The sequence below is a fragment of the Hyperolius riggenbachi genome, chromosome 12 (assembly GCF_040937935.1).
Source record: "Hyperolius riggenbachi isolate aHypRig1 chromosome 12, aHypRig1.pri, whole genome shotgun sequence".
In the NCBI taxonomy this organism is placed as follows: domain Eukaryota; kingdom Metazoa; phylum Chordata; class Amphibia; order Anura; family Hyperoliidae; genus Hyperolius; species Hyperolius riggenbachi.
The window spans coordinates 174,948,474-174,967,948 of record NC_090657.1 but is presented as its reverse complement, the minus strand read 5'-3'; the positions used below and the strand labels follow the sequence as shown (position 1 = coordinate 174,967,948).

Here is a 19,475-nt window from a genome sequence, read left to right as displayed (position 1 = left end):
AGGATTCCAAGTTGGAGATGGTCAACTAGAGAGGAGGGCAGCAAGGCAACTGTTCCCACCCAGTAGTCCTTATTAATCATTTCAGCTTACATGCTAATTTTATGCAGTTTGACCTAATTTCAAGCGAAATCTCAGTGTAATCCCACCTGCAGCCCCCATTGGTGTTACATTTTTGTTTTTGGCTGGCTAGCATTTAGACCTTATCCTAAATAGTTATGGACATTTTTATTAATTTATTTGCAATAAAATAGACATATATTGAGTCACATTGTTTGACCCACCAAATAGAAAACAAATGATCCAAAATTCAAAAGTTCACCCTGAAACCTGGTGGAAACCGTAGGTTTGGAAGAGTGTTTTTTTTTTTTTTTGCAAAGTCTGACTTAGGATATTTTTGGAAAACTCTCCAGTTAAGAAAGTGCTGGTTGGCCAAAGCTGCACAGTTTGCTGAGAGAGGTCCTGGGTATCCGTGGTTGAAACCTTCGCTTCCAGGGGCCCAGCGCAATATCCGAGGTGTCGTCCATCTTGGCCAACAATATATTGTTCCCTCGGAACTGTTAATCTAACAAACCGTGAAGTATCCATCGATTGAATAGTTCGTTTTGTGAATTTCCACAACCACTAGAAGAATATTTTGCTTTCCACTATCTGCTGGAACGTTGGTCTTTTACGAGGGTCTTCATACCAACATTTCAGCATTAGGTCGTAGACGTCAGCGGGGCAGAGAGGGGGCATGGGCAGCCTATATCCCGCCAGCATGTTCTTGGCTGCCTCTTTTGAGGTTACACCTGTTAAGAGAAAACAAAAATAGACATTAATCATGTTAAGGGAGTCCATAAACCAAGAGAGTCTTGTCAATCAGATGCTAAAAATTCCCCATTCATTCACGTATGATGCTTATTTTATACTGCTTGAAAATATACTATTCGAGTGCTACAGCTGTTGTATTTGCACTAAATTAGCACCAACTTGGAAATACAAGTATTGGCATCCCACTAATCTCTGACCCTTCTTGTTCAGAATCTAGTCTAATCCTACCATAGTCATAGTCTAATGTCCTACCATAATTCTTATTATTTATATAGCACTGACATCTTCTGCAGCACTTTACAGAGTGCATAGTCATGTCACTGACTGTCCTCAGAGGAGCTCACATCCTAATCCTATCATAGTCGAAGTGTAATGTCCTACCATATTATTATTATATATTTATATAGCAATGACATCTTCTGCAGCACTTTACAGAGTACATAGTCCTGTCACTGGCTGTCTCTCAGCAAAAGTTTCTAATACCCAAAACTCAGTAAAGCTAGGTGCTCAAGTTAGATTAAACTTGGCTGTGATGGCAACTCAGGGCCGTTGGAGGAAACAGGACTTCCTGGAGAAAATGCAAACAAATTTGGGGAAAACTGCATGCAAATCTTGTCCAAGCCTGAAAATGAACCCGGCAGCCTAGCACTGCAATGCAAAAATACTTCTGTGACTAGCATGTGACATAGCTTCTCAATAAGGAATTGTTTGATGGCTCCCTCCACTGCCTTTCCGATGGCAGTCACCAGAGCACTAAGTGTGGGCTCCTGCGGCAAGTAGACTAATTGGGCACTGCCATAGGTGCCAATGCATTTTATCAGTATTTGGGCACTAGAGCGGAAATTTGGGCGACCAGTAAATTATATTGGGCACCCAGAAGCCGATATTTGTGTAGGCGCCTACGGCTAGGTGTCAGGGAGGTAGCTGGGGATGGGGAGGTTAAGGGTTAGGCGCCAGGGAGGTAGTTTGTGGGGGGTGGGTTAAGAGTTAGGCATCAGGGAGGTAGTTTGTGGGGGACAGGTTAAGGGTTAGGTGTCAGGCAGGTAGTGTGTGCGGGGCGAGTTAAGAGTTAGGCATCAGGGAGGTAGCTTGTGCAGGGCAGGTTAAGGGTTAGGTTTCAGGGAGGTAGTTTGTGGGGGGCGGTTAAGGGTTAGGTGTCATGGAGATAGTTTGGGGGGGGGCGGTAAGATTAAGGGTTAGGTGTCAGGGAGGTAGTTTGTGGGGGGCGGGTTAAGGGTTAGGTTTAGGGAGGTAATTTGTGTGGGGGGGGGGCGGGTTAAGGGTTAGGCATCAGGAAGGTACTTTGTGGGGAGGGGGTGTTAAGGGTTAGACGTCAGGCTGGTAGTTTGTACAGGAAGGGGGTTTTAAAGAGAAACTGTGACCAAGAATTGAACTTCATCCCAATCAGTAGCTGATACCCCCTTTTACATGAGAAATCTATTCATTTACACAAAAGGATCATCAGGGGGCTCTGTATGGCTGATATTGTGGTGAAACCCCTCCCGCAAGAAACTCTGAGGACCATGGAACTCCTGGCAGTTTCCTGTCTGTGAACCTTGCTGCATTGTGGGAAATAGCTGTTTACAGCTGTTTCCAACTGCCAAAACAGCAAGCAGCAGCTACATCACCTGCCAGCAGTAAAAATGTCACCATGTGATAAATGTCAGAATGTAAATCAGGGATTTAAAAGATTTTACAACGGGCAAACACTGACTAAATCATGTATGCATAATTATTGTAAAAATGAAGCACTTTTATATTACATTATTTTTACTGGAGTTCCTATTTAAGGGTTAGGCATTGGAAGAGGGAGCGATCTGTGTGAGAGTAAGGTTAGGTTTAGCTATAGTAAAATATTGGTATTTAATACCAATATTTTACACTTCATAGTAAAATATTTGTATTAAATACTGATATTTTAATATCTGCACTACTGGGCGCCCAATTTCCGCGTGCCTTTATTTTATGGATTGGACGCTGATGTCACTGATCTGTTTTTTGGACTTGAAGGCAAAGTGACGTTAAGCGATTTCTGCCTGTTTCGTGAAAGTCATTCTGTGCTCGTGTAAACAGGAGAGTTTGGTTACCTTTATAGGGGGTTTGTCCCAGAGAGAAGATCTCGTACAGGAGAATCCCGAAGGACCACACATCCGTCTTGCTGGAGACCTCCCCCTGCTCTATAACCTCTGGAGGCATCCACTTCACCAGCATCTTTTTACCCGGAGGCCAGACGTGCTTGCCCTGTGAGGGTAAAAGTTCTGTTTAGGAGGGTTTTTTTATCTTGAAGGACATCTGAAGTGAGGGATATGGAGGCTGCCATATGTATCTTCCTCTTAATACCAGTTGCCTGGGCTGTCCTGCTGATCTTTCATGCATCAGCGGTATCTGAATCAAACACCTGAAACGAGCATATGGCAAATCAAGTCAAACTTCAGTCAAACATCTGATCTGCATGATTGTTCAGGGTCTATGGCTTAACGTATTCGATCATACATGTCAAACATACATATCAAAATCTTGCCTGCAGAGCCATCAAATCTGTCCAACAAGTGGTTTCCCCACTTTGCATTATGTTTGGCCCACTCTAGACTACCATGAAAGCCATATGGGGGAGGGAGGGAGAAAGCACTAGACACCAGGAACTGTATGTGGAGGGGGTCACTAGACACCAGGGAAAAGTTTTAGGGGTGGGAGGGGAACCACTAGACACCAAGGAACTGTATAGGGAGAGGGAGGGTGGTCAATAAGGAACTTTATTAGGGAGGGAGTTGGCAACTAGACATTGAGGTTGGCCCGCGGCTTGGTCCTTTGGTAGCTACTCGTAATCGAAATTGAAGTTTTTGAGTTCGGGCTGCCTGCGGCCAAGAGGGGAGGTTAACTTCTAACCTCCGATTTCTATGAAATGCACCAGCACAATATTGAAAATTAGAAATATTAAATTTGCATTGTATTAATAAATAATTTAAGTGAAACCTTTTCCTGGATAGCGAAGCCAAACTGGGAAATCTTGCAAACGAGATCATTCCCGACCAGGATGTTGCGGCAGCACAAGTCGAGATGCAGCACGCGTTTCGCCTCCAGGTACGCCATGCCAACCAGCACCTGGTCTGCGATGTGCAGGAGCTCCGATTCTGATAGACGATGACCTTCTTCGCCTAAACACAGAGATCAGATTAGAGCAATGCTCGCTGCAGATGACTGCACATCATATGCCTGGTCTACAATGTGATAGCTAGGCATAGAAGTCCAGCACAGGGCAAATTGTGGTTCTGTAGGTACCAGAATTTGTGGGGGTAATCTTTAGGGGTTTTAACCAAATTTAGGAATTATCTTAGCCCTCAGGCACGGGCTACACTGGGGCACCCTGGGTCGCATTGCACTGCTACCCCCAATATTCAGTGTGAAACCAGCCTGAGTCTACGTAAGTGTTAAGTAAACCAAGGGTCTTATCTATTTGCCATAAATACCTCACAATCCTTACAAGATCCCTTGTTCTGTAGGTACCACAATTTGTGGAGGTAATTTTAAGGGGGTTTAACCAGATTTAGGAACTGTTAGACAGCTTTCAGGCAGGGGGTCACTCTTGAAATCACAAGAGTTTTGTGGGGGGAGGAGGGGGGCTTTGCTGTTAACCACTAAAGTCAGCATGAAATTATGCTTAATTATAAAATTATGGTTCCTGATTATGGTTACAAGTTAGTTAAGTTATGATTTTTTTGCTCCACTATTCCCCTTAAAGCAGACCCAAACCAAACATTTTTTTTTATTCAAAATATATAGTTGCACCACTCTGACACATACAAAGATAAATAAACACTCCTTCAAACCTATGAGCATTTCAGTGCATGCTTATCACCTTTCTCTTTTCATAACTAGGGTTATACAGGTGGCAGCCATTAGCAATTCCTCCATTGCCAGACACCATCTACTCCACCAGTTTGCCGGATTTTTCCTGGCAATTTGAAAGGAAGGGAGGGGTTCCTCCAATAAATGTAAAATATTTTATATTTGTCATCATGCAGCTAAAAAAAGGCTGCTATTTATTATTATAATTTAGAAAATAGATTTTATTTCTGAAATCTTGTATTTTTAATTTGGGTCCACTTTAACATACTTAGCAATTTTGGTGACAATAGCATGTCTGGGGTCTTTGCTGGTAACTGCTAAAGATGGCACAAAATTACACGTAATTATGGTTACAAATGAAATTAATTATGAATGTATTCACCCCTGGTACTATTTAAATCTTGGTGCAAGCTGGCCTTACAAGCAACTTATTGACCTTCTCTGTGTGCTAACTTGGCCTTGCTGACTGTTATGCTAGACCAGGGGTCCCCCCAAACCTTTTCGGTCAAGAGCTAGAACAACATACTTCAGATTGCTGGGGGGCCGGAACATACATAAAATGATGCTGAAAAACATTACATTGCATCTAGGTATTGGTTGCCACCAATCATGCCCGGAGGAGAACTCCCAGCAGCAGCCATTCAGTCATGCAGCGCGTAAAGAACGTCTTTGTGTACCAGACATTGAAACATACCCAGGTGACAACCTGCCGTCCAATTGGACAGCAGTGTCACCTGATGTAGAATTGGATTGGAAGCCAGCGAATTACTGCTCACTGGCTTCTACAGCATGTGGATGGGTGGTTCCAGCACTGGGGGGCCAGTGAAAATGCCTCGGTGGGCCGCAATCCGCCCACGGGCCATAGTTTGAGGACCACTGAGCTAGAGTATGAAATGTGTCGGCACAAGGCTGCACACCCTACCCCTCCCTGCAGGGGCATGACTACTGGCTATCTGTGCACAGAAACTTTATCGGAGTTTAGTGGATCAGGCCCATTGTCTTTCTATTATTTCCTGATGAGTAGCGGCAAGGTACTAATGATGACTAGCGATGACCACAAGATCTGTAAAAATGGTTCCAACAGAATATCTTTCATACGGTTTGCATTTACACAAATTCACAATCGCCACACATGTAATGCAAGTCAATGGCATCGCCTGTCGCCTGCAATTTTCATGCGCAGACCGTCTGCAGAAAGTTAACAGCCTGCATGTATGCTTCTTTCGCTCTGGAAATGCGATTTGCAAATGGGATTTTTGAATTTCCACGTTCAAACGTGACGTTGATTGCATACAATTTCATGTAAATTAACTTCATTGGTATGCACAGAATTTGCATGAATATAGAATAAAAGAATGTAATTTCGTGAATATATTTTTGAAGTTGAAAATGGCATTTTCGATATGAAAATGGCTGAGGCAAAAATTTGCAAGCAACGCTAATGGGAACGAGTCAACATTTTTTTAAGCAAAATGAAAAATGTTTTTTAAACTCAGTAATATGACATTTTGGTATGCAAAACCAAGTTTAAAAAACATTTTTCCTTTGAATTTTTAAAAATCAATGTTCTCAAAAACTAAAAGGTCTTTTTGATAAAAAAAAAAATTGACTTGTTCCCACTATTGCCCTTAACTTGAATAATAGTAACTGTTACATTGCAAAATCTTAGTCATATGTCGCCATAATTGTACAATTTTGATTAATTGCAATTAGCAGATTACAATCCTCACTATATATGGTATAATATAGTATAATATGTGTGGCATCACTGCGGAGGAGGGGCATAGCTATATTTGTGGGATATGGTTATTCTGGAGTAATGTGATAACATTGCCATGTGGGAGACGAGGGCCTCCGTGTCAGGGCCGGTTCTAGATCTAGACTCTTTGCTGCCTGAGACAAACTTGAGGATAACGCCCCCCCCCCCCCCCAATCCATAGATAGCCTGGAGGGGGTAGCAGTCAGGAAGGGGGAGCAGTGCACACAGCGGGTGGGGAGGTAAGTCAGACCCCCCCTCCCTCACTTGGGGCTCCCCCGTCCGCTCTCCCCATCAGCTATGATTGCTAAATTTAGAGCCGGCGAGTGAGCGGGGAAGCCATTCCTCACTTACTTCCTTGCATGAAGTACAGTGGGCGGTATTGCAGGAAGTGGCGAGGCGAGCAGTGGAACGCAAGGAAGTAAGTGAGATATTGCTTCCCCGCTCGCTGCCGGCCCTAAATGTAGCGATCATAGCTGGAGGAGGAGTTCAGACAGGGGAGCCCCAGGTGAGGTGGGGTCTGACACTCCTCCCCACCACTGTGCCCGCTGCTTCTCCTTCCTGGCTGCTACCTTCTCCAGCTCAGCACCCCCCCCCCCACGGGCAGGCGGACGCCGCACCACCATTTCTGCCGCTTAAGGAACCCTCCTCACCCCACCTCATGGGCCTCCCAGGACGGCTCTGTGTCCATACTTAACGTATGTGGGGCAGACTTTGTGGCTTCACTTATGTGGCCCCCTAGCTGCTTCGCATACATGCCTCTTGGGAATGAAGGCAGACTAACATTTTTTTTGTGTGTGTGTGTTCATGATTTGTGGCTGGGGTAGTTAACTCCCCAAAATTTGAAATCACAATAACAGTTTCTGCTGAAGACCGCTAGTTTTACTGCAGAAGAATTTTGGAATTGATTGGCTCTCTAATGCCTACTAACTAATTACCGTATTTTTCTGACAATAAGGCGCATTTTTTCTCCCCGCCCCCTCCAAAGATGGGGAGAAAAAGTCTGTGCGTCTTATGGTCTGAATATGGCCCCACATCTATGCAGACGCAGAGAGGCTCCCAAATTAGCTGCAGCCTGCAGCCCAGCTATGTCCTCTTGCATTTTCCTCTGTCCCCCTGTGTGCCTTTGTGAATTCCTATGTCTTTTTGTCCCGTGTCCTCCTCTTCCCCCCCCCCCCCCCCCCCGAGAAGAGTGAGTGCAGCAATTGACCCAATGACGGAGCCATAGTCCCGCCCACAAGACCATCAGCGCCAATCAAAAGAAAGCCTTTGAAGTTACTGGCTCCTCCGCATAGCTCCGGTGTCCCGCTGGTTTCTGCGGCTCATCACCCGCTCCAAGCTCAGCACACAGGACCATGGTAAAGCTGGGTACATTGTGTTAGTTCTGCCACGACGGTCACCCCTTCCTGCTCAGCGGCGTGTCGTCCTCCCCTGCCCCGCCCCCTCGCAGTCACAGTGGGAGACACTGTAGCTTTGATAGGGGGGAGTTTCGAGGGGGAAAGAGGAGGACCCCGGGGAAAGAAAGGGACATAGGAATTCACAGAGGCACACAGACAGTAAGGTGCTGGAACACAGGAGATCGCAGAAGGACAGAACACAGGGGGACACTAAAGTTACAAGGGGGAAACGGGGTACACAAGGGAACATGATAATTCAGGGAAGAAGATCAACAAAACACTCCTGCACCTTGATTACATTAATTTAGTATATATATTTTTTGTCCTCTAAAACTAGGTGCATCCTATGGTCAGGAGCATTTTCATGGTCTGAAAAATACGTTATCTTCATAAAGGCAATATATGGGTGATTGAACTGACCACACAGGAAGCTCTGCAGATCTCCTTTCTCCATGCATTCAGTCACGATGTAGACCGGATCCTCTGTGGTGCACAGTGCATAGAGTTCAGCCACGTTCCTGTGGCTCAGGGTCTTCAGAACCTCCATCCCACTCATGAAATGATTCCTTGTGAAAAATTCTGTGGAATATAATGAAGGGGTTTTATGAGAACGCATGGTGTGATGTGGTCTTCAGTCAACCTCAGGGGAACAATGGCCCATTAGTAAACGACAGGGAAGAATTGGCAGCGCTCCTAAACCAAAATAATAAAATGTGTAAACCATTTTATGGCCAACTGCCCCCAGGTTCACTCTTTGTTTGGTAATTAGAAGTTAGGGTCCCTTCCATGAAGGATGACTTCATTGGGGTGGAAGGGTCTACTACGGAACACTCTGCATGCAAACTCTTTCTGGAAGCTTACATCCTCCCTTATGTTAATTTTGGTGCATCTGTTTTGAATGGAAGTTGTGTATCTTGCCTATAATTGGGCTCTGCACATCTATGCTGCTAGTCATTAAGATGCAGCATGTCTTGGGAAGCACTGCCACATCTCCCTGCTATCAATAAACAAGGCAGCATTGTTAGAAGGAACTGGGAAGAAATATAATTCGTAGGACCATGTTTAAAATGACGTGTTTCCTATAAGCTCCATGTATAAAATGGAGATAATAAAACAATCTTGGGCAGTATAAACTTGGCATATGATAATGTACAAAATTCCAAAATTATTTTTGTTCTAGCAATACTTCACCAAGAAAAAATAATAAACAAATTAGAATTGTTGCTAAGAGCATTGAAAGATGGCTCCTCCTGTTTGATCTTACAAGCTTCGCTATTGGTTCTTTGATGTGATGGAGGATCTCTCTGACCAACTGGGAGTTGCGGACCTCTGCTTGCTTTACTTTCAGTTCAACTTTGCCTTATTACCTCTTCAAGTAGGCTTACACTCTGATGTAGTTACTCCTCATATGCTCAGTTTCTGGTTTTGCTTCTAGTTGAAAAACAATATTTCTAACAATAAATGGACTCAATCTCTTTTCTGGGTTTTCATACCAAATTTCTACATTTCAACTTTTTTGATATTTGGCTTTTTTTTAACCTAAAATTCGATCATGACGCTTTTCTGGCTTGATTGAGTGCTTTGTTGGTGACTGTATAGGCAAACACTAGTGTTGACGATGTATTTGGAATTCACAAAATTGGAACCTGAATCTTCATACGCGTGCACCGCAGTGGGAGGTGGTAGCTCAACCTTGTTGCCACCTCTGTGCACTGACCTCCATGTTGCAAAAGGAAGTACACTATATGAGAGCAGGAATGCAACATGGAGCGCAACAAATTATGTTTGCGGGAGAGTTCAGACAATATTATCAGAATATCTCTTTTCTCTTTTCAGTAAAGCAAGTCTGGGCACTTGTGTCAAAGCTACAACCTGGCTAAAAGCAGGATCCTGAAATACTTGGGGAAAGAATGCGCCACCTGCTGGATTTGCAAAGTAAAGGTGATTGATTCATAGTTCATATTGCATTTTAAACTGTTTCTAAAACAAATCCAAATGTTTTTAGCATAAAAAAAAAATTAAAATGTATCTCTGGAGACAGGAATAGGACAGTGTTGCTTTCCATGTGGAAATCCAGTGGCCTGATATATACCGTATTTTTAGACATATGAGAATGAGACTTTCCGGACTGTAAGATGCACCTAGGTTTAGAAGGCAAAAATAAGGGGGGGGGGGGGGGAGGTTTAATACTAAACCTGGTGCATTTTACACCCCTCCTCCCCCAAACTGTCTCTAAGATACTCTATCTAAACTACACTGACCAGCTACACTACCCTAATCCCTGCTGCCCCCACCAGTTACACTACACACTACACTACACACTACACTACTGCCTGCTGCCCTACCAAGTAAGCTACACAGCACTACACTGCACTGCACTACACTACACTGCACTAACACTTTAATACTTTACCTGATCCTGCTGCTGCGCTCTTCTCCATCTGGCTCTGGTCCTGATGTAAGGCAACTTTTATTCTCCTGCAACTGCCGATATCCAGGGACACTGCGGCGGCGTGCCGCTATATAGCTCCACTGGATCCTCTGTACTTGTGGTGGTGCACATCCTGATTACTGTTGTGTTCACCAGCGGCACGCATGGGATCATCTCATGCATGACCCCGGGACACACATGCACTGTGGCGTTACCATCAGTGATGAGCGAAAATGCTGATATTCTTTTCACATTCATTTTTGCGAAAATAATGTAAAATTCGACTTTCGAGCAAAAATGCCGTCGAAATTCATTTTGCAATAAGTTTGACCTTTTTTTTTTCTTTTTGCATTTCTTTCAGCAATTTTTTTCAGGGTAAAATTATTTTACCACTTTTCGGAAATTTTCAAAGTAATAAAATGGCATTTTCAATGCAAAAATGACTTGCTGTAAATTTGCAAGTAACACTGGCTACAGTAACACAACAGTAATCAGGAGGTATACCACTAGGAGTACAGAAGACCCAGCAGAGCTGTATAGCAGCAGGTGGCCACAGTGTCCCTGGATATCGGCAGCTGCAGGAGAAGAAGAGGAGCCGTCTGACAGCAGGACCGGAGCCAGGAGAGAGGAGCGTGGCGGCAAGATCTGGTAAGACCTTCAGTGCGCACTCTGCTATTCTGTATTAGAGAGAGATCTGTTGGCTGCCCATACACCGCAGGCCTATTCCCGATCAATTTCATGCTGAAATCAATGCAGAATTGGCCTTGCGACACCGCATCTGACCGCCTTGTCGATTTCCCCTAATATTACATGTCCCCCTGGTACCCAGTGCATGTTATACATTACCTGTCTGCGGCCTCTTCTCTCCGGGCTTGCTCTGTTCTTCATATGCGCGTGCCACGTGGTTGCCTAGTAAGAGCATGTGTGTGGCGTCAGAAGTCACACATGTGGCCAGTCCACATTACTAGGCTACCATGTGGCACGTGTGTATGGAGAATAGAGAGAGGCCGGAGTCAACGGAGCCCGCAGACTGGTAATGTATAACATGCACTGGGCACCAGAGGGACATTTAACATTAGGGGAAATCAGCGGGGCAGCCGGATGCAGCATCACGAGGCTGATTCCGGAACAATTTTAGCATGAAATTGATGGGGGATCGGCCTGTGGTGTATGGGCAGCTGACAGATCTCTCCTCTAATCAGATTTCATTACGTGGAGGATGAAGGGTAGTTGATGGTGGTGGTGATTTTAGCCGCTCTTAAAAAATCTTTTAACGGCGGCCAGCTACAGACCTCTAGACATGGTGTGGACAAGGACTTTCCTCCTTCCTTCTTTCCAGCTGCTCTCCCAGCGGGTGAATCTGTAGTGGCTGATGTCAAAGTCACTCACTTTCCTCACGAGTGTGAAATCTGAGGAGGGCCTTTCCCAGTTCTCGCTGCTGCTTAGACTCTATGAAGACAAAATAGCCAAAGGAAATATGTTGAAAAGATAAGCTGTATGAGAAGGAGTTACCACGATAAACGTTCTGCCTTATAGTAATGCAGGAATGGAATTGGTTAATTGGGATTGGTGTCCCTTGTCCTGTGTGCTGTGATATCATATGGACAGTCACATGTCTTCTTATGTCAGTTATTCTATCTGATCAGTATTTCTTGTTGGAGACCTCAGGCTTATAGGGAGTAAACGCTAACCTGGAAGTACCAAGCCTTCAATGAGCAAATGCCAGTAACACCAGACTGTCAGCTACAATACCAGGGCTGGGTCAGCAATGCCAGATTAGGCCAATCCAGCTAGCAGGACATCATGCATAGCACCACTACTGCCTAAGTTGAGTGCATAGGAGTTGCTGATGGTAAAAATATCGGTGAATTCAATTAAGAAAACTCAAAAACGAACCCCCCACCTAATGCCTAAAATTAATCTCCCCTCCTAGCCCTCCCCACCTAACGCCTAAGCCTTACCTCTCCCCTCCATCGCCTGCTATCTGTAGCCAATTAGCTACTCTAGTATAAACCTATCTAGTATCCAATCAGCTAATTATGTCAGTTACTACTCCCACATCAGGCACTCAACTCACAGCCTGGAGGCTTGATTACGATACTGGGCATTGACGTCAAGTAGCCGGACATATGAATCTCCTGCTTTGCAGATTTATACCTCTTTGCAACCATCTCCCCAGCTAACTTTCTTGAATGGTTTTCTCCCATGCATAGCAGCACTCCTACCTCCTCTCCTTCCCTACTTTTTTTTTTAGGATTTGAAAGGAAGCTTCGCTTGGGGGGGGTCGCCTGCACCCCCCAGCCTCCACCTCCAGGGTGCTGTGGCGTTCCCGAGCAGTGAGGGCTCGGGGCCCTGTGGCTCCCCGGTTGATGGGGACAATGCGGCGCCTCCCCGTGGCGTCCCTGGATAGTGCTAAATGTTGCACAACCTAATCCCTTCAGGGCAATCGTTTTGCTGTATTAGTTTTAGACCCTGCATATTATGGCATGCGAAAGCAAATGCAAATTTGCACGAGCAGTGCCCCGTGATTAAGCCAATTAGGCCAGATTTGCAAAGCCCCATGTACATCAGGCTTTAGCTTGGTGTTTGATGCACACATTTCTCTGCTGTTGTGTAGCCACTTTCTATTTGTTTGGAGGCAGGTGGTGGATGGCTTTCTCTGGGTGGTGAGAGCCCTAGAGCGAGCTGTCTGTGCCTGTCCTGCCCCCCCCCCCCGGGGTGCATTGCGTGGGAGCCGCCCCTGAGCCCCACAAGCTTGGAACGGCTCATGCTTCACTCCCCTTTCATGTGTTGCTCCCAAGTTGTGCTCATATGGCAGAGTATAATATACACATGGTAAGGTAGGTGTCTACTTTGTGGGAGGCGGGTGCGAGCGGCTCTTCCCGGCGCTGGCCGGACAATGTGGATGCTCCCCGTGGCATCCCTGGATAGTGCTACATGTTGCACAAACTAATCCCCGCAGGGCAATCGTTTTGTGGTATTAGTTTTAGACCCTGCATATTATGGCATGTGAAAGCAAATGCAAATTTGCATGAGCAATGTCTCGTGATTAAGCCATTTAGGCCAGATTTGCAAAGCCCCATATCCATCAGGTTTTAGCTTGGTGTTTGATGCACACATTTCTCTGCTGTTGTGTTAAGGTACAAACACGTCTGATTTTTTTTCAAATGACCGGTCGTTTGGACGTCAATTCGGGCGTGCGTACAAATGGTCGTTCAACTGACAAGGCTGATTTTGAGGAATCCACCAAGCGGATCCGTCAAAACCAGCCTTATCAGCCGAATGATTGTTTGTACTCCTGCTCGATTTGACGTCCAAACGACCGGTCGTTTGGAAAAATCAGACGTGTGTATGTACCTTAAAGAGACACTGAAGCGAAAAAAAAATGATGATATTATGATTTGTATGTGTAGCACAGCTAAGAAATAAAACATTAAGATCAGATACATCAGTGTAATTGTTTCCAGTACAGGAAGAGTTGAGAAACTCCAGTTGTTATCTCTATGCAAACAAGCCATTAAGCTCTCCGACTAAGTTAGTCGTGGAGAGGGCTGTTATCTGACTTTTATTATCTCAACTGTTCCTGGACTATTTGCTTTTCCTCTGCTAGAAGAGAGGTCATTACTTCACAGACTGCTCTGAAAGACTCATTTTGAATGCTGAGTGTTGTGTAATCTGCACATATTATAGAATGATGCAATGTTAGAAAAAACACTATATACCTGAAAATAAAAGTATGAGAATATTTTCTTTGCTGCTAATCTTCTAGTAATTATTCATAGTACACAACCAATTCACTATATCATATTTTTTTTTCGCTTCAGTGTCTCTTTAAATCTCTAGTTATCTGGCTTGCAGTCACTGCCATGTATCTCTCTGCTTCAAACACAATAGTAGAATGATAGCTGAGTGAGGAGCAGAGGGGGCCCAGGTGGTACTTCATGTATTTACCATTAACCATTTTGTGTCTCCCCACCCTCTTTCTTTGCCTCAGTGCCAATGAACTATGTGCAGTGTTGATTGCATGAGAATGTAAATAGCTCCAGTTAACTCATATCCATAGGCTAGTGGCAGGTGGCATTGCTTAATCACTTCACATTCAGATGTTTTCACTTTCTGCATCGGAGCAATGTTCACCTCCCATTCATTAGCCTATAACTTTATCACTACTTATCACAATGAACTGATCTATATCTGTTTTTTCAGCCACCAATTAGGCTTTCTTTGGGGGTACATTTTGCTAAGAGCAACTTTACTGTAAATGCATTTTAACAGGAAGAATAAGAAAAAAAACTGAAAAAAATTCATTATTTCTCAGTTTTCTGCCATTATAGTTTTAAAACAATACATGCCTCCATAAATAAAATCCATTGTATTTGCCCATTTGTCCCGGTTATCACACCGTTTAACTGATGTCCCTATCACAATGTATGGCGACCATATTTTATTTGGAAATAAAAGTGCATTTTTTCCGTTTTGCATCCATCACTATTTACAAGCTTATACTTAAAGGGATACTGTAGGGGGGTCAGGGGAAAATGAGTTGAACTTACCCGGGGCTTCTAATGGTCCCCCGCAGACATCCTGTGTTGGCGCAGCCACTCACCGATGCTCCAGCCCCGCCTCCGGTTCACTTCTGGAATTTCTGACTTTAAAGTCAGAAAACCACTGCGCCTGCGTTGCCGTGTCCTCGATCCCGCTGATGTCATCAAGAGCGCACAGCGCAGGCCCAGTATGGTCTGTGTCTGCGCAGTACACTCCTGGTGACATCAGCGGGAGCGAGGACACGGGCGTGCAGGCGCAGTGGTTTTCTGACTTTAAAGTCAGAAATTCCAGAAGTGAACATGGAGGCGGGGCCGGAGCATCGGTGAGTGGCTGCGCCAACACACGATGTCTGCGGGGGAACATTAGAAGCCCCGGGTAAGTTCAGCTCATTTTCCCCCGACCCCCCTACAGTATCCCTTTAAAAAAAATAGAAATATTTCTTCTTTACATTGATATTTAAAACGTTTAAACCCTTATGTAAATATTTACGTGGTTTTTTTTTTATTATTATTGTCATTTTTGTTTTTATTAAACATTTTATGTGGGTATTTTTGGGAGGGTGGGATGGAAATAGTATTTTTTATATAAATATATGTGTATTTTTATTTTGTTTTACATTTAGATGTAGTTTTACTTTTTGTCTACAAGATGGCAGCCATGAGTTTGTTTACATGACGTCACTCTAAGCGTAACATGTACGCTTAGAGTGACGTAGGGGAACGCAAGAGGCAGAAAAAGCGAGGCTTTCGAGAGAAGCTGTCGCTTTTTCTGCAGGGGAGAGGAATCCATCATCGGGCACCAAGTCTCGATTGATTCCTGGGCTAACGATCTGCGGCCAAAAGCACGCGTTCACACGCGGGAGCGCACATGGCCTCCTGGACGTAACTTTTACATCCAGGAAACTTAAACAGTTAACAGTGCCTCCATCTGAGGGCCCCATGAAAGTTTTTTTTGCTATGATCTCAAGCTACGCCACTGCTGTATGGGCAGCCAACAGATCTCTCTCTGATCATTTTTGATCAGAGAGAGATCTATCTCTTGGTCGATCTGCCAATCATTGTTAGATGTATGGGCACCTTTTCAGTTATGGTGATAAATAAGGTGAAATAATTCATGAGAAACACTTTGTGAACCCCACCACGGTATAGTAGAGGTCATGTGACCTTGCCTTTTTGCACACAAGCAATACTCAATACAGTTGAGTGTTCCATATCTTACACTGAGAAATGGTACGAGCGGAAGGCACTTGTGATCTTCAAGGTGGTAGCGGTGGTAGAGAACCAGATCGTGGACACAGGTGAAATATCTTCCTATGTGAATGAAGAACCCTTGTGTGACGTCTCTCTCGATGTCGTAGTGAATGACCTGCTTGTTCTTCCGCACTGGAAGGAGAAGAAAAGACACCAGGGCCCATATGCAATTAACTTTTTCTCCTGAATTTTCTCCTAGGAGATAATATTCATCTTCTCTTTAAATTAACCTTCCATCATTTTACAAATAAAAAAGCACCCAAAAGTTGGTGAAAAAGTACCCCCCAAATTATTTTGAATATTTTCTTGCTTGTTGGTGGCTTAAAAGTATGAAACACTGACCGAATGGAGGGGGGGTACCGAAGAAAGAAAATACAAACACTGTTCTCTAGAAGATGTGCCCTATCGGTACATATAAAGTCATATACACTTTATTATTAAAAACAAATCAGTCTATAGCACAGACGCCACTAGTAGTGATTCATCTCCTGTGAATGCCCAATGTAGGGACTACAACCCGATATCACCTATGGGGGTCCTGGCTCATCCCCCTCCACTTGTGTTAATGTAGCAAGTGGGGTGTAGCTATCCCACAGGTGGGTTGACATATTCACTGAAAGTTTGCAGGGTTAGAGTGTGTTTGCTCCACAGGCCAAAATCAGGTACTATTGGCAAACACCTCAGAGTACTGGCCCCACAAACTTCCGAAGGTAACAAAGGAGGCAAAAGAAGGGTGCTACAAAATGTGCATAGTGCTGTACATGAACCTTATGTGATCACAGTTCACTTAAACGGCTTCCTCAGAAGGTGCTATATTTATATACAAAGTGCTATACAACATACACATTCCACTCTGTCGTACAGGATATATACTGCTGGATGATTATGAGGGAGGGCGGAGATTAAGGTAGTGGTCACACCCCATATTGGGTCATACCTGGTTAGGTGCTATAGTATACTCGTACATGTAGCGGAACCACCTCAGCATCAGCTCCGCTCTCTGTATAGCTTATAAGAAAAAATTATGGCTGCTGGTATGTCCATTTGCACTCCTGGAGTATGTATTAGATTTCAGGGAGTGGCCTCTGAGAAAGGAGGGGCGAGCGCATCATATCCGTCCTACATAGGACGTATGCCGGGCTGTGGAACGCAACATGCGTTCCAATGCTAGAGAGTGGGGTCGGGTGATTGCGTATTTCCATCCACGTGTTGTGAAGGCTATTGATGTGGCCAATGAGACGGGTTATACGCGTGCCCACTGTCATAGTGGGTGGGTGCGACGAGTTGGGGGCAAACCTCTGAATAGACCCACCCATACGTATGATTGGTAGATGCCGTGTAACCATGGTTACCCAATGCGGCTGTCAATTCTGAGGGGGTTATTTTGACCATCCTGCTCCAAAATATTCAACACCAGGGAATAGCAATAATCCTAAAGAGAAATGTAAAATGCTGAGGGAGAAAAACCCCATCCAAATAAATTGCCCACTGTATCCAATATATATATATGGGGACAATATTCCAATCCTCATGCAGGCTGGAGTGAATACAAATAAAAAGATGACCTAACTTCTTGTAGGGAGAATTGCATCAGAAGACTAATCTGTAGATATGCACATACATAAACATGTTCGATTGTGCACACATACATTCAAAATCGGCACAAACATTCAAACACATTTAGACAGGTCTATGACCACAGATTCATTCAGGATTGTCTATATATGGTATGGATTCCCAGCGATGAAATACGGTGCAAAGTCGTTGTTACAAAAAACAGGCTAAATTAAAGTCCTCATTCAGGCCCTTGGGTGTAACCGTTTCCAGCTGAAAAATCCACTGTGATTCAATCTGAGTCAACTTTTGGTTGAAATTGCCACCCCTAAAATCCCTCTTCCAGCATTGTATTTCCCAAAATGAGATGTTGAAATGATTTGCCACATGCATCTCATTCATATGTCGGGCAATAGGAGTGTCCCATTTATGTTTGATGTCACCCACATGTTTGAGGACCCGGTCTTTGAGTTGCGTCGTCGTCTTACCCACATACCACAAATTGCATGGAGATCTGGCCCCTTATACAACCCCCGTGTGCCACAGTTAATAAATGATTGATGGACAGAGGTGTGAATTGTTTTACTGTAGGCATGTAAGTACACGCCTTACATTTTACACATCTAAAGGAACCCATTGGTTTGGGGGGTAGCCACGTCTGCATAGATAGGAGTAGTTATGTGAGAGAATGTACTGTGGACTAACATGTCCCTGAGATTTGATGATCTTCTGTATGTAATAGCAGGATTTGTAGGCAGATGTTTGGCCAGATCCCTATCCTAATGAAGGATCGGCAAGTAATGCCTAATGATCTCAAAAACTGCATGTTATTGTCCGGTGAAGGTCCCTATCAGTCGTGTTATATTCTCACTTTTATTTTCCCAGCTTGAATTCTTTCCTGTGATTTTACTGTTTGTCTGCTAGAGTTTCTGATCTAGGGGTCCCCTTCGCCCGTACATATGATCTATTGACCACCTGGTCGGGGAAACCCCTCTTTTTGAAGCGATGTGTTAGGAGTTGGCATTCTCTGTCAAAAGCTTCCTCCGTAGAACAGTTTGTCCTGGCCCGACTGGGATGCTCCTCCATAGGGAGCTAGGATGCAAGCTCTCCCATCTGAGTAGGGCGTTGGTGGATGTGGGTTTACGGTAGATTTGTGTCTGTATTTTACATTCTTTGATGGATATTTTGAGATGCAGAAAGTTAATTGAATCAGTCTGGATTTCATGAGTAAAACGCATACCAATTTGGTTCACGTTAAGAATATCAACAAAATCCTCAAAAACATTTTTTGGGGCCAACCCACAGTATGATCACATCGTCAATAAATCTGCCCCAATACAAAACGTGGGATGTGAAAAAGGCCAGATCCTCGGAGAAAACGTGACAATCTTCCTACCAGCCCAAGAACAGGTTGGCATACGATGGGGTACACGCCATCCCCATCGCGCTGCCCCTGAGCTGGTGGTACAACTGACCCCCAAACAAAAAGACATTATGTGTGAGGATAAATTCAAGGAGGGTAACAAGTAGCTGATTATGTGCCTCGAGATGTTTACTCCTCGTTTTGAGAAAATATTCAACTGCTGTGATCCCTAAATGATGCTCAATGTTACTATAAAGGGTTTCAACATCTGCGATTCATTTTTTTCACCTAGGAGATCATTTTCATCTTCTCTTTAAACTAATGGTGGCCATACATCTAGCGAGTTGTCAAACGACCACCCGATTAGATAATTATTATCGATCGGATGCAAATCGATGCCACGAAGTGCATGCCCAAATGATGATGCAACCAATTTCGGGCTGAGCAAAATGTCGGACCCTCTTGGTCGGTCATGCACACGACGTTAACTGTGAGCAACATCGGGACAAGTGATGAACGTGAC

The 19,475-nt window shown here is 44.3% G+C and overlaps 1 protein-coding gene across 1 annotated transcript in view; it reads right to left on the bottom strand.

Annotated features, from left to right (window-relative positions):
- Positions 1 to 213: 213 nt before the first annotated feature.
- The window catches only part of LOC137540788 (tyrosine-protein kinase Srms-like), a 45,120-nt gene continuing 25,858 nt past the window's right edge, over positions 214 to 19,475 (bottom strand). Inside the window, exons 3-8 of the mRNA XM_068261941.1 lie at positions 16,004 to 16,167; positions 11,533 to 11,689; positions 8,230 to 8,388; positions 3,784 to 3,965; positions 2,898 to 3,051; positions 214 to 788 (exon numbers count right to left, since the gene is read on the bottom strand). Of these exons, the coding sequence (XP_068118042.1) occupies positions 622 to 788; positions 2,898 to 3,051; positions 3,784 to 3,965; positions 8,230 to 8,388; positions 11,533 to 11,689; positions 16,004 to 16,167 (983 nt within the window). The 3' untranslated portion in view covers positions 214 to 621. The remainder of the gene's footprint in view (positions 789 to 2,897; positions 3,052 to 3,783; positions 3,966 to 8,229; positions 8,389 to 11,532; positions 11,690 to 16,003; positions 16,168 to 19,475) is intronic.